This window comes from Monodon monoceros, unplaced genomic scaffold, assembly GCF_005190385.1.
Source record: "Monodon monoceros isolate NGI ecotype Baffin Bay Population unplaced genomic scaffold, NGI_Narwhal_1 Super_Scaffold_18, whole genome shotgun sequence".
Classification (NCBI taxonomy): Eukaryota; Metazoa; Chordata; class Mammalia; order Artiodactyla; family Monodontidae; genus Monodon; species Monodon monoceros.
The window spans coordinates 43,253,484-43,269,142 of NW_021703774.1; the positions used below are offsets into that span (position 1 = coordinate 43,253,484).

The 15,659-nt window shown below is 36.2% G+C and overlaps 1 protein-coding gene across 3 annotated transcripts in view; it reads right to left on the reverse strand.

Moving 5' to 3' along the window:
• Nucleotides 1-15,659, reverse strand: part of HMCN1 (hemicentin 1) — a 508,266-nt gene that overhangs the window by 381,039 nt on the left and 111,568 nt on the right. For all 3 annotated transcript variants that reach the window (XM_029226849.1, XM_029226848.1, XM_029226847.1), the window contains exons 3-4: nt 5,876-6,034; nt 4,947-5,069 (exon numbers count right to left, since the gene is read on the reverse strand). In XM_029226849.1, the coding sequence (XP_029082682.1) occupies nt 4,947-5,069; nt 5,876-6,034 (282 nt within the window). The remainder of the gene's footprint in view (nt 1-4,946; nt 5,070-5,875; nt 6,035-15,659) is intronic.

The following is a 15,659-nucleotide window of genomic DNA, read 5'->3' on the forward strand; positions in this document are numbered from 1 at the left end:
ATCCCACTAGGTTAGGAAATTGGTGAACAAGGTTAAGAGAGTAAAAGCATAATACTCTACAGATTCCTTTAGAAACAGTAGATGAAAAATCACTCTAGTAAAATGAAAGGACTCAGTACGGGCATGGCTTCAATGCAGTTCTTAAATCTATTAAATGTGCAGTTATCATTAAAGCATCTATATTCTCTAGAGTTTAAAATATTTATATAATAGGAGAATCTGGAACAATGAGAAAAGAAAAATGGCTAAATTATATGCTAAAAATTTTGCAAATCCGATTTTAACACTGTCACTCTGCTTTTTGTTAACAAAATCTTTTACTTTGGTGGCTTCAAAGCACATATTGGCTCATACAATTCCAGTAACCCCTCACAGTATCTTTTTTCACACACATCAAAAAAGAACCATCTCTCCAGCCTTTTCCTAGACTCTCCCACTCAAATTTACTTCCCAGCAACCGACAACTAGCCACCTGGTTTCTAACAAACACAGTGGCACAATTTCCCCACTTCGAAAGCAAAATAACAACATTATGAGGATTGTAACAATACCAGTTAACATTTATTGGGCACTTACCCTGTATCAGACCTGTGTAGAACATTTTACATGCATTATCTCATTTAATCTTATAACAACTTCCTGAAGTGTATAATTCTATTATCCTCATTTTACAAACAAGGAAACTGGGACTTACAGAGACCATGTCACAAAGAAATATAGAATTCTTATCAGTTAGAATACGTTTATCTTTAGGTAACTTAATACTCAACTCTAACTGTCTTAAACAAAAAGATCACTTCCCTGATTCAGAGGCTTAGAGGTAGGATGGTCTGAGTGTTGACTTAAGCCAAAGGCTCTGGATTTTCTTAGCTCTTTCCTCCCCCTTGTATTTGTTTCATCCTCAGACTTGTATGAAGATGCCTGTACCAGATCTGGAATTCACATCCATGCAGGACAATATCTAGAAGACAACTTTCCCAAGATACCCTTAGCTAAATTTCCCTGCATCTCAGTGGCACAAAGTATATGAGATGACCTTTCCTGAACAACCTGGAAGGCGGATTGGAAATGCTATGGTTGACATATGAATTAAAGCCCGTCCCTGTTGGCATCAAACTCCAGCTTATAAAAACGGACGATTTTAGCAATGCTTTTTGCTAGCCCTTTTCTGCCTAGCTAAAGTTAAAGATCAAAATATCAGTTGATGATCTGGGAGAAAAACACTATTAAGATTCCAGTGGGTTAAATTTATGTTATATACATTTATCTATAAAATTTTCTGTAATTCACACCAAATTTTTAAAATTGTTCCTATAAATTACTTGGTAATTGTCAGAATTATTAGGACTATAAAAAATATGCATTACCCCATTTCTTAATAAGTAAGCCTGTACCTCTGTAGGGCTCATATTCTCCATTTAAGACAACAGTATTTTCTTTTCTTTTTTTTTAAAGATTTTTTTTTTGATGTGGACCATTTTCCTTTTCAAGTCTTTACTGAATTTGTTACAATACTGCTTCTGTTTGTTTTTTTTAATTAATTTATTTTTATTATTTATTTTTTTATTTTTGGCTGCACTGGGTCTTTGTTACTGTGCGCGGGCTTTCTCTAGTTGTGGCGAGCAGGGGCTACTCTTCGTTGCAGTGCACGGGCTTCTCGTTGTGGTGGCTTCTCTTGTATGGGACAGACGAGGTTATATTCTAGCTCTATGGCCCAACTCCTTAAAAAGTCCTATGGTTCCCCCTAAAAGTTTACCCTGTTTGTTTTGAGAACTTCCAAGTTATGCCTGACTGCTCACAGCAGGTTCAAGCAACTGTTCTTTCAAATGCTCTAGGTGCTGACCACGGCCATGTCTCTTCTCACCTCTTCTCTAGTACCTTCTGCTGAGAACCACCCTGTCTACTGGGTATCCTCTGCTGGCAGCAATGCCCCATCTGTCTACATTGAACACCACTGCCACTTCTCCCAAAAGCCTCACAACCCCCTAAGCAGATGGTATCCCCATTGATGCAAGAGAGAATGTTGCTTTTCCTCACTTATGCCCTACTTTGTGCTGATGATACTGACTGTACCCCAGAGTCTTACATAATTCCAGGTTAAAAAGCAACTCCAAATAGTGGCCTTTCTTTTTTTTTTACTGGAGTAAAATTGCTTTACAATGTTGTGTTAGTTTCTGCTGTACAATGAAGTGGATCAGCTATATGTATACCTATATCGCCTTCCTCTTGGACCTCCCTCCCCTCCATCCCACCAATCTAGGCCATCACAGAGCACTGAGCCGAGCCCCCTGTGCCATACAGCAGGTTCTCACTAGCTATCTATTTTACGCATGGTAGTGTATTTATGTCAAACCTAATCTTCCAATTCGTCCCACCCTCCCCTTCCCCACTGTGTCCACATGTCCATTCTCTACATCTACATCTTGATTCCTGCCCTACAAGTAGGTTCATCTGTACTATTTTTCTAGATTCCAATATATGTGTTAATGTATGATATTTGTTTTTCTCTTTCTGACTTCACTCTGTATGACACTCTCTAGGTCCATCCACATCACTACAAATGACCCAATTTTGTTCCTTTTTATGGCTAATATTCCATTGTATATATGTACCACATCTTCTTTATACATTTATCTATTGTTGGACATTTAAGTTATTTCCATGTCCTGGCTATTGTAAATAGTGCTGCAATAAACATTGTGGTACATGTGTCTTTTTTGAATTACAGTTTTCTCAGGGTATACGCCCAATAGGGGGATTGCTGGGTCATATGCAGTTCTATTTTTAGTTTTTTAAGGAACCTCCATACTGTTCTCCATAGTGGCTGTACCAATTTACATTCCCACCAACAGTGCCAGAGGGTCCCCTTTTCTCCCCACCCTCTCCAGCATTTATTGTTTGTAGATTTTTTGACGATGTCCATTCTGGCCAGTGTGAGGTCATTAGGGTCAAGCACAGTGTATGGGATGGGACAAGAAACCCAGTTCCTGAGATGGTCCTGCACTCTTCTCCAACTCCTCTCTTCCCAGGCTCCCAAATTCTCATGCAGATGTTTATTCAAATAACTGCTAAGGGCTCAGTAGCTGAATAGTTGTCAGACCTGCCCAGGCATTTCTGGATCACTACAGTGGACACAATATGGACTCAAGCCACATATCACTCTAAGGCTGTTTCTTGCAAGAAAAAAAAACATTTGGACTAAAGTAACCTCCCAGGTTTGTATATCACATATTAATAAAAAATATTTTTGCTAAAATGTTTATTCTAGAAATATGCAATGTCCCATTAGTTCCACCATGATGTAATAGGAACTCTTTAGTTATAAGAGGACTACTGAACCACTTCTTTCAAGACAAGGAAGTTTGTCATGAAATTCATAGAACCTGTATATTGATTATATTCCCTGTGCTGTCCATTATATCCTTAAAACTTATTTTTTTTATACTTAGTGCCTTTTAAACCCCTTCATCTATTTTGCCCCCTCCCCCACCCATTCCCCTCTGGTAACCAATAATTTGTTCTCTGTATCTGTGAGTCTATTTCTGTTTTGTTACATCTGTTTGTTTTATTTTTTTTAGATTCCACATATAAGTGAAAATATACAGTATTTGTTTTTCTCTGTCTTATTTTACTAAGCATAACACTCTCCAGGTTTTATATATATGTATACATATATTTATACATATATATATAAAATCCTGTCCTACAAAGAGAAACCCATATTTTTAGCTCACATCAGAAACTGAAATATTTACCACATATTAGATCACAAAGAAAGAGGAAAAAAAGGGCTTCCCTGGTGGTGCAGTGGTTGAGAGTCCGCCTACCAATGCAGGGGACACGGGTTCGTGCCCCGGTCTGGGAAGATCCCACATGCCACAGAGCAGCTGGGCCTGTGAGCCATGGCCACTGAGCCTGCGTGTCCGGAGCCTGTGCTCCACAACGGGAGAGGCCACAACAGTGAGAGCCCCGTGTACCGCCAAGAAAAAAAAAAAAAAGAGGAAAAAAGAAAACATACACACACAAATATATATCTACATATATGTGCATATATATATATATGTGTGTGTGTGTGTTAAGTATCTGTGAATATATATATATATACAGTCAATCATGCTTGTTATCTTTCAACCAATAGTTGAAAAATTGTTTGTTAAGAAAAATTTTAAATAATACTAATTGCAGTAATGACAAACAAAAAACTATAGAATTTTTTCAATACACTGACCACATCAAATCAAATGTGAAATTTTATCTTTGTTCTGGCATGTTCCTAGAAACTTAAGTGGGAGCCAAATAAATAAGTAAACAATATTTTATCATCACAAGTAAGGTCAAGGAAAGGTAACAAAAAGAAAGAAATAATCATGACAGTTAAATATATCTCAAACACTTCTTTAGAAAGTACCAAGATTTTCTTAGCATATAAGTTATAGATTTTATTATCATAAAAATTTTTAGATAAGTATATAGTTACTGAGTTATAGTTTTTTACTTTTAATCTTAGAGATCAAACTTCATTAGAATTTGGCTTAATAACTCACTTTTTTATATTCTACTTCAATAAACGAATATAAAATGAGTCAAGTAAAAGTCAAATCAAGCCTCATTTTACCAGCTATCCAAAAGCTGTACATCAGAAATACAAACTGACCTTACTAAACAACAACTACAAAAATTTTCAAGTTCCACTAAATGAATTTTAAATAAATGTATGCTTAAATCTAAATAATTTATCAGTATAGCATAATACAGTCTAGAAATTAATACCAGATAAATCTATGTTTCTCCACATTGTTTTAATGACTTTATTGACCTGTGGGGAATGGGGGAAAATGTTTTTTTGTTTGAATTGTTTTTGAAATCAAAACTGACACAATTAGGTTTGCCTAACTGATGTTGGTAAGGTAGCTGGTAATAAAGTAGACCCACTTTATTAAACTGACCTCATTAACTTGTTTTTTGTCCAGATGGAACACTTGACCAGAACTTGTAGAGGCAATTTCTTCATAGACTCTATATCCAATATGGCCCCTGTCATCACAATCTCCAGTGAGCACAAATACCACCTATGATTTTTGAAAAAAGAAGATAGTTTAAAGGGTTCTCAGAAATCAATATATACTTATTGAGCACTTACTATGTATTTACATACTACCAAGCAAGTGGAAGATATATAGATATAGATATGCATTCTACTGGTTCTAAGCCTGAACTCAAGAGGCCTTGGGTATTTCCACTTGCTCTCTAGTGTTTCTGCATTGGTCATGAGAAGAACATGCCTAAACTAGCTTCCTGGTCTCAGAAAGAGGCTGAGAAACCTGAAAGGCAGAGCCAAGTCACCCCAAGATCACCTAGATAAGCCAAACCCAAACTATGCCCAGATACACAAGTGAGCAAGCATAGTCTAGCAAAACTGAAACCTGCAAACATGTGAGAAATAAATGATTATTGTTTTAAGTCATTGAGAGAACAGCTTGTTATGCAGCAATAGCTAACTGATACAATGAGTAACTGACTCGGACAAGATTCCACACAGGAGGCGATATTTGAAATACAGGCCTTTTCTGTCAGGGCTATGTTTTTGTCAGTTATAAGGATAAGATGGTAACAAGCATCTTAATTAAACCCTAATCATTTCTTCTCCATATTATGAAACAAGGCATTCATATGCTATATACAAATATCACATATCCATTTAACATGTTTAGATTAAATGACACATACATATTGGAGTCCATATATATGGATCAATAGTTGTAATTATTGACATCTGTCACACATAGTATAGTCAGGGAGGGGAGGCAATCTCTTGTATTTCTTACAGCTGTGTTCAGATGGAAAATTCAGTGGCGGGGAGCTGATTCCTACTCACTTGTGACTGTTTCTGTTGGATAAGCTGCAGCACCTCATGAGTGAGCCGATAATCCTTGGACCGTGCATCAGTGAAAACATAGATGAAAGAACCAGGAAGAGAAATTTCCAAGGCAATTTTTATAGCTCCAATACTCATTTCTGGACAATCACCACCACCCTGTTGAGGAGCAGTGAGAAAAAAGTCAATTATTTCATTAGCAGAAAAGAGATACCTTAGTTATTATTACAAGTTGCTGTAGGAGCTCTAGAACTGAGCGGTTGTCTTCACTTTTATTTTCTGTCAGTTTGCCACTGGATTAACCACTTTGGTTACAAGGAGATGGAAAAGATATAAAGTGATGCAGAGTTAGAAAAACCTGTACTTATGCATAAATTAAAAATTCACCCATATGATCCGACAATCCCACTCCTAGGCACATATCCGAAGAAAACCATAATTCAAAAAGATACATGCACCCCGATGTTCACTGCACCACTATTTACAATAGCCAAGACATGGAAGCAACCTAAATGTCCATCGACAGATGAATGGATAAAGAAGACGTGGTGTGTATGTATATACAATGGAATATTAACCGTAAAAAAGAATGAAATAATGCCATTTGCAGTGACATGGATCAAACTCAAGGTTATCTAAGTGAAGATTATCTAACTCGAGATTATCTAAGTACACTTTGCTGTACACCTGAAACTAACACGACATTGTAAATCAACTGTATTTCAATAAAAATAAGTAAATAAACTAAGAAGAGTCAGGAAAAGAATAAAAATAATAAAAATTCACCAAAAATACAGAAAATAATAGAAATTGTTATATGCTTTTTAACTAATATTGATTGACTCCCACTCTCATACGTGACTATTTTATACATTCCCTCTTTTCTTATCCCTTCTCACTCTTATTTGATGACTTTTCTTCTATTGTACTGAGAAGATAGAAGCAATCAGAAGAGAACTTTCGTAAACTCCCACACCGATACCTATTAACGTCCAGCAACAACAGGCACATGCCCTGCCTTCATGGTGAAGGAATCATTTACACTCACAGCCTAGGCTAACTTCTCACCTGGGCCTAGTCAAGGACATGGCTCCTATGGCTGTCCCTTCTCCCCACTCCATTGTCAAACATTCTGTCTTTACTGGATCATTCCCACCAGCAAACACACACACTGGTTCATCTCCTATACCCAAGTTTCTGCCCAAATGTGACTTATCAGAGAAGCCTTCCGTGACCACCTTATATAAAATACACCCCCTCTGTCACTCTTTTCACTCTGCTTCATTATTACTATTAACACATAATCTCTGTGTTTTATTTTGTACTCAATTAGGCTCAATATACCTTCCTAAACAAAAATAGCCCTCACCCTAAGAGGAATTCTTGTCACACTTATTTCCTTCCAACACATGTGTATTGATAGATAAAACTGTGAGCATGCTGTAATTACCATTTTATACATTATATTTTAAATTTAGAGCTATATCCTGCTTATGTTATCATGTCATCAATGTTCTTCAAAATCACAGGTTTTAATGATTGTATAATATTCTGTCTACATCCCATAATTTAGTCAGGCATTTCTCTATTGTTAAATATTAATTCTCTTTCAAATTTTCCTGTTATAAATAAATAAAAATCTATTATTAATATGCTTATATTTATAATATATATAATATATTATAGTACTTTTTTTCCTCATTAGCAGATGCCAATAACTACAGGGCCAAGGAAATGGACTTTCAACCAATATGTTTTGAGCAATGAATAACTGCTAAACACCCTGCAAGGATTTAGGTACACAAAGATGAATAAGCCAAAGTATCTTGTCCTTAAGGAACTCATGCCTAGAAAAGACAATCAAACAAAAAAGCAGGGCAGCTTGGGATCCTGGGGGGCCTTGTGGTTCCACAGTCCACTAGAACCCAGTGAGTAAGAGCTCTTTCTCAAAAAGAAAATAATTACTTGATGAAAGGGATAAGGTTTTACCTTTAAACTCTGAAGATTCTACTTGATTATCCTATTGGGGCTTTCCCTAGGCTCCAAACAATCTCTGATTCTGATACAGATACCCTGAGCGCCACAGATCTAATCAGGGTCATAAGAACCAAGCACTAGAATTGTTTACACTTTAGCCTGGACCACCTGAAGAATCTTTTCTTGCACTGGATGCCACTCAGTACTTACAGCCTTTAAACATCATTTATTCAATGAGTTGGAACTGAGCACCAACTGTTACAAATTACTTCTAAAATTGAGACACCCATTAAATATTATGCCACTTTCTTAATAGTAGAGGGCTGGACACTGCAGTAACTTTCGAGAAGGTAACAGTTATCGACTCCCAGAAATTTTATTGAGTTAGCAGTTCCTTCTATTTTTTCAGTAAATATCTCCTATCCTCTTTTACTTATGTGCATTTTCACAGGATCTAGCTTAACAGATAATACTGTTCTCAAAAACTTGTATACTTGTATCCTCAGACTGTACTTATCTCCCAAATTCCAATTTTCTATTTACAAGTGCTTGTTAGACATCTACTCCTAGACGTTTTACAGGTGTCTACAATTCAGTGCATCTACTATGGAACTCACTGTATTTTCCCCAACCATATCTTCCCTATTTTTGTTAATGGTACCATCTGCCTAGATGTTCAGTTCAAAACCTGAGTCATCTTTGACTCCTCCCTCTTTCTTCACCTAATCAGTGGTCAAACCATTTTCCTTCTACACCCATCATGAATCTGTCCCCTCCCTTCCTCTTTACTTCCTACAATTCACTCTTCTTATCATTAATTTTATTATAAGAATAGCCTCCTATCTAATCTGCTCTTCCTACCACCAAACTTTATACTTCCTGAAGTAAAGAGCTGTCTATATCACATTCCTAGTTAAAATCTTTCACTAACCACTGTGTTGGATCAAATTATCTTTCTGGCTTTCTATCTCCTGATGCTCCCTCTTCAAAAATTGCTTCCTTGGTAATTAGACTTACCTTGGTGATCATTGTGAAATGTACAGAAATACTGAATTAATATGTTGTGTAACAGGAACTGTGTTGTAGGTCAATAATACTTTAAAAACAAACTCACAGAAAAAGAAATCAGATTTTGGTTACCAGAGGCAAGGGGAGGAGGAATTAGCTGAAGGCAGTCAAAAGGTACAAACTTCCAGTTAAAAGTAAGAGAAGTACTAGGGATGCAATGTACTACATGATAAAATATAGTGAACACTGCTGTGTGTTATATATGAAGGTGGTTAAGAGAGTAAACTTTAAGAGTTCTCAACACAGGGGAAAATTTTTATTCTATTTCTTTGGTTTTATATCTATATCGGATGATGACTGCTTACTAAACTTACTGCAATAATCATTTCATGATGTATGTAAGTCAAATCATCATGCTGTACACCTTAATACAGTGATGTATGTCAATTATATTTCAATAAAACTCGAAGAAAAAAATTGCTTCCTTTAATCTGAGGCTATTTCCTGTTCTTTAACTATGCCCCTTGCTTCACATCTTAATTCCTTTAGTACTTTCATTCAAGTTATCTTTCTACTGCTGCATCTCCACCATCAAACACTCCTTACCGATGTATGCATGTCTAAAATCTCCCATTTTCTATAAGCTATTTGATGGCAGGAACTGTGTGCTAAGTCCTTGAGAACTCAGTTCATAGCATTTGCTGACATACAGTAATTATTGAGTAAATATTTGTCAAATTGAATTATTTTTCTTCCAAGGTTGAGATAATATGCCTTCCCCTCTTTAAAACGTTCTCTTTTCTCCCATTCAGATATACTTCCTCACTCTTCAGATATACTCTAATTTGCTTTATTCTTTAATAATGAAACATATTTTCCTTGGCATAACAGTTATTTGGAGGGATTACCGTGTGCAGCAAATGCCCCTGAGTGAGCATTTCTGGGCTAGGAAAGTGGGAAATAGCTACTGGGCACATTGGTAACTTTAGTATGTTGGATAGGAATAATGGTTACTTGTAGCCAACTCTGCATATCTGTAATGAATACTCTGGACTGCTCAAAAATGTATTAGATTCCTACTGTATTTTCAGAAGCTTAAGCAAAAAACAATTTCTCACCTGCACTTGACATTGTGCACCTGAGCGGAATCACAATATAAGTTATCCACTCCACAGCATTTGTTAAATGGCCAAGTACACAATAATGCTCTGTGGTAAATAACTCTCTGGAGAGATGAAATGCTTTTTGCTCATTGTCACCTAGTATCAAGGGGCTAGGAGAAGTCATCTGTCTGTGGGCCAAAAATCAGAACAGCTAAGTCATCTTCAGAGATATTTGTTAGGAATGGCAAGAATGATAAATCTTGTCCAGTTACTGAGTGGAGAACAATCTTTGAGCCACTTGACTTGCATTCAAATTTACTCTAAGAGAACCTCGGGATGCTCATCCCTCAACATCACCCAGGAGTAGACTCTAAAGACCACTAGAATCCTTGGAAGTTTGCCTATCTCATTGTACATGTAGGTTCTTGAAAAGAAAAATAAGTTTCTTTTTTCCAAAAGAAGTTAAAATATAATGTTATAGCCTTATAAAGGTCCCTCTCTGATACTTGAGTTTAATTTTCTAATCATTTAAAATCATAAATAACCATTAAAATGATCTATAAAGGGAAGGCTTCAGATATGTGCTATCTACTATAGTAGCCACTAACTAGCCCTATGTGGCTACAGAACACTTGAAATAAGATTAGTGGAACTGAGGAACTGAATGTTTTATTTTATTTTAAAATTTAAATTTGAAAACTGAAGTACTGATTTTTATCCTGATGACATGTTAAATTGATAATATTTTAGATATAATGGGTTATTTAAATTAATTTCAACTGTTTTTTAAGATTACATATGTGGCTCACATTCTACTTTTATTGGACAGCACTGCTTTAGAATGATGTTTGGTTTAGTTATGTAGGCTTCATTCTAGACTATTATTTGTAAAGCTGTTGATTTGATCTAAAAGTCTTCCGTGAACTTTGCTTCCTGGAAGAAGTTATTAGAAACAAAAATTCAAGTTGTTTTAATTTACTAAGGTTTAGGAATCAAGCTAAAATCTACTCCAAAAATCTATAAATCACTTACTTTGTTTAAACATACACACACACACAAAGTTTATAAATAAAGTTTTTATATATTTACATAAACATATAAAATATCTTAGAAACTTAACTCACAGGTTGGCTAATAGTGTTTCCCAAATCATTAACTGATCTTCTGATCATTAAATTTAGCTAAAAGGTAAATTTGTCAGAACAGGACTGAGAACCACTGTCAAAATGTCCATGCTCATAAATAAGCCTAACAAAGTCGGACACTTTAGGTTAATTTGGGTCAAACTCATGTACAGATTATAAAATTAGTGCAATGGGATTGTGACTGAAATTATAAAAACAAACTGTTTTAAGTGTTTAGTTCCAAACTTAAAAAAAAAAAAAGTAGTCCTTTAAAAGTCTTAACATTTTCTGTTTTGACCTGAATACCAAATGGAAAAGTAAAATAATATTCTATAAAACACCTATGATGAAGAAATTTAGAATAGATGAACGTGAATCTATGAAAAGTCTCATTTATTTAACTGATACTTTGTTGGTGATGACACTCTACTTGTATTAACTCAATGGATATCAATTGTGCACCAAGCACTGAGACGGTATTGTCACACATGCTCCGCTATTTACGCTTTACATCAATTGATGGGGGAGGTATCATTTTTAGCATATTTTATTGACAGAGCACTAAATCTTGAAAACCCCTTTCCCAGGATCACACAACCAGTATGTGAAAGAGCAGGGATTAGGAACTCAATTCTGCCTGGCGTCACACAAACAGCAGTGTGGCATTTTATTTCCTCATCTACTTCTGTGGCTGCAAGCAGCTTGTCAGGGACAATGTAAAAGCAGAATAAGAAAGATTCTCCTTCTTCTGGATGCCCACAGAATATTGTTCATTCTATTATAGCATTTGCTGACTTGTACGTATAACTTATCTGCTTCCTCCCACTAGATCATTGTTCCTTGGGGAACTTAGTAAGTGTTCCATTGTTGTTTGATGAATGAATGGGTAAATGAATGAATAGTGGGTAAACGGGTGAATGAGACTGTGCAAAGCAATCCTGACACAATCTAGACACACTTGCTGTATTAAGTCTTAGCTTTGCTCAAGCCTGGACCATCTCATTTCAAGTAGCAAAATTCCAGAGCTAAGTCTCCTGAAAATACAAGTGCCAAAAGTTGTTCTTTAAGTAAGCAATACATATATGAATATATATGTGTGTGTGTGTGTGTGTGCATGTGAGTGTATATATATAAAACTAACTCCCCCCATGTCTCCCCTCTCCCCCTCCTCCCTCTTCTTCCCTCTTATCTCTCTCTCTCTTTCTCCCTCCCCACCTCCCTCCCCCCACCCCGCATCATGAGGTCAATTTTTATATTTAACAGAAAACAAACACAGCAATGTATATGCATCCCCCGAAACCACATCAACCTGCACAGATACATGAAAATGAAAGCTGTGAGGGAGATAAAGTTGCATAACGCATTGAATTGCATAATTCCCTAAAGGTATATAAGAAGGGCCTGACCTTGTTAACTTAAGAGTTTTTATTTGAATTCTGAAATATAACTAATTTGTATCAGTAGTTTCATTCATCATTTTGTCTTTATAATTCTACTGATTGTGACAACTTACCAAGTTGCCAAAGACACTTCAGATAGAAAAAAATGTTTACAAAAAAACAGATGTGCCCTTTCACAGGAAACACTGCTCTTGAAATTAAAGGGAAAAAAATGGTAACCTCAGAATTACAGTGATAATTATGTTCAGAAAATAAATTCCTGTCAACAAGATTAAATAAGAATGAATAGAAATGCTATCAGTCAAGGGAGTAATAAAACAGATTACCATGCTGTCTTTTCTAAATACAGGACAGTGTGGGAGCGGTACTGGAAGAAACTGAACCTTTAAACCCTGAGAGGAGTTGGAGAAAAATGAGGTCTCTGTCCAAAACCTAATGGGAAAACACTCATCAAAAAAGGGATCAGAGAAGGAAGAAGGCTAATCTCAAAGCAGGCCCTTGCCATGCCTTATTATTTCTCTTCCAACCCATTTCAATTCTTCTATTCTCATCAGCCATTTTCAATGAATTAGTGTTTATACCAGTTGTTTTCCAGTTACGCCTAACTCTAAGCCATCAAAAAATGAAACATTTTTGGTAGGCTCATGCCTGAGTCCGAAAGAATGTCTATTGGCATTACAATATTTACCCTTATTCTAACATGACTACAACCTACTAAGCCTAGTTTCAGAGTCAAACTGTATTTTCCTTTCACATGGAACACCCATTGTTTTGGATGTCTTATTTGCATAATTTTCCCTTTACATATAAAATTTAGAAATGAAACTCAGTTGCAAGCTGCACAAAAGTTTACAACCCTCAGTTCTCTTTCTAAAAATACAGCTGTGCGATTCTATAACCCAGAAAACAGAATGTACATGTGGAAACCATTAAATTACATTGAATTTAATTAAAAGTTGCTCCCAATCAAGTATAAAGTAAATCAAAATGACTGTAGAATCCTAATGCATCAGTGACATTTGGTATTCATCACTTGTAGAAAATACAGCAGGGATGTACTGAGGGACAGAATATTTCAGAGTCCAAACTTCAAATCTCCATAATCAAAAAAAGAAAATGATGCATCCCAGGCAGTCCACCATGCTGCCCTTTACTAGTCTGAAGAAGGTGGAATACAAATCAAGGCATTAAAGAACTGCTGATCTCGATTCCAGGAACATTAAAGGTTAACAATGACAACCCTTTCCAGGCTTTCAGGTTATCACCTGTCAGTAGTAGGAGTCTAACGTTTCAGAAATTGATCTTTCCAGTTATTGGAACTTATTTTATGTTGAGCCTTACAAGGATATTCAGTTCACTTCCATTTAAATAATCATAAAGAAGAGACTATGTACCAGACGCTCAATATCTTGATTAATACATCAGAAAATAATGTGCCTTTATACCTTAAAACATTTCAAAAGCTTCATAATTTACATGAATTATAATAGACCATGGTCCTTTCAAGAGGGAAACAGCGTGGAAGCAACCAAGCATAACAAAAACACCACCGAATAGCTTCTCGTGATCAGGAGACATATAGAAGTGTGCAGGGTTAACTCTAGGCAAAAATGGGAAACTGCAAAATGATATCTTGGAATTCTCAGTATCCACTTCAGTAATTCTCCTCTTCTCTGCTACTTAGAGAATTCCCTCCTCCTTCAAGGATTCTGTACCTTTTTATTGGGACCTTTTCTTTTCCCATCAAATTAAGACACTGGCTTGGTCTCTGGTTGGAAAGGACTCCTGGTCTCCAAATATCTCTTTGAGAGAGATTCAAATGTCTCTCTTGCTTGCTCAGTGAGAAGGAGCCAGAAGAGGGCAGCGGCACGGTCTAAGGAGGCCCTTGTAGCCAATCATCATTTGCTTATTCAAGGGCTAGGCATTCACCCTGCTTGCACTTCCTCTGGGAAGGCTTTCTTTCTCCCTGTCTTCTCTCTGCTGTGACCCTTCTCTACCTTTCCTCTGTACTACCTCAGACTCTACCTGCCCACTTTCTCTTCCTTTCTGTTCCAACATTCACGTATGGAATTTACATGCTTTCCAGCACATTTGGCATAATCTTTGTTACTAATTGAAGAAGCTGTAATGTTGTGATTCTTTTTATGTAAAGTGATAAAAATATATTTATATCATGTAGGTTATAATAGGTCTTGACAAAAAAAATTAATAGAATGTATTTTTACTAATAAAATCATTATAATTTGTGAATGTTACATTTATATAGAAGTTGGAGGTAGATACTTTTTTTTTTTTTTTAGAACAAGTAAGTAGTCATTAAACAAAATTGGTGAACTAAGATCTAGGTCATCTCGAAGGAGGAGACTAATATATAGAGAGAGTAGATAAATGAGGAGTTTTTAAAATCAACATGAATATAGAAGAATGGAGACCCGGTTCAAAGTTTGCATAAGGAAACCTGAGGGACATAGCTGGTGACTGGACCAGTATTCAATAATGGGATATTCCTGCTCAAGAAAGCCTGTATCAGCCCTTAACATCAACAGAGGCTCCCAGATATTGCTCCACGGGAGCCCCAGGTATATCTGCTGAGGAAGGCCAGTGCTATCAAATCTCTAACTGATGCCAGTTCATGCCTGGGGTACTGATAAGTTTCTGGAAGGGATCTGAACATCTGAAGGGATAACTGAACACATACTACTCAAAGTCAATACCAAAACCAAGACTCTGCTAGTCTTCTTGAGACTTTTTCAAGGCCTAAGAAGAAAAAAAGATGGCTTCTTGAGAACTGCTTCAGATCAATTTGGATTGAGAAGAAACTCTTTAATTTCCCTTAAAGAAACTCTTTAATTTTCCATTTTGTTGAAAGTGAGGTTTATAGGTTTTTTCTAGGAGTCATGGCTTTAGATCAAGAAATATTCTCCCAAGAAAAACATTCTGACCTCCATCCTCACCATCACCTAAAACCTGACAAAATCAGGTATAGTACTTATTGCGGGGAACAGAGCAATCCCTTGATTGATTTAATACCATGAATGGAATAAATCCAGGCATCATAGTCAAAGGAGTCCTCTTCCTAAATGTTATTCTGTCACATATATTTGCAATATTTACTCCACAATGACTTATGTATGTACCCTTAAGAACATCCCCACACATCCACACTTTGAAA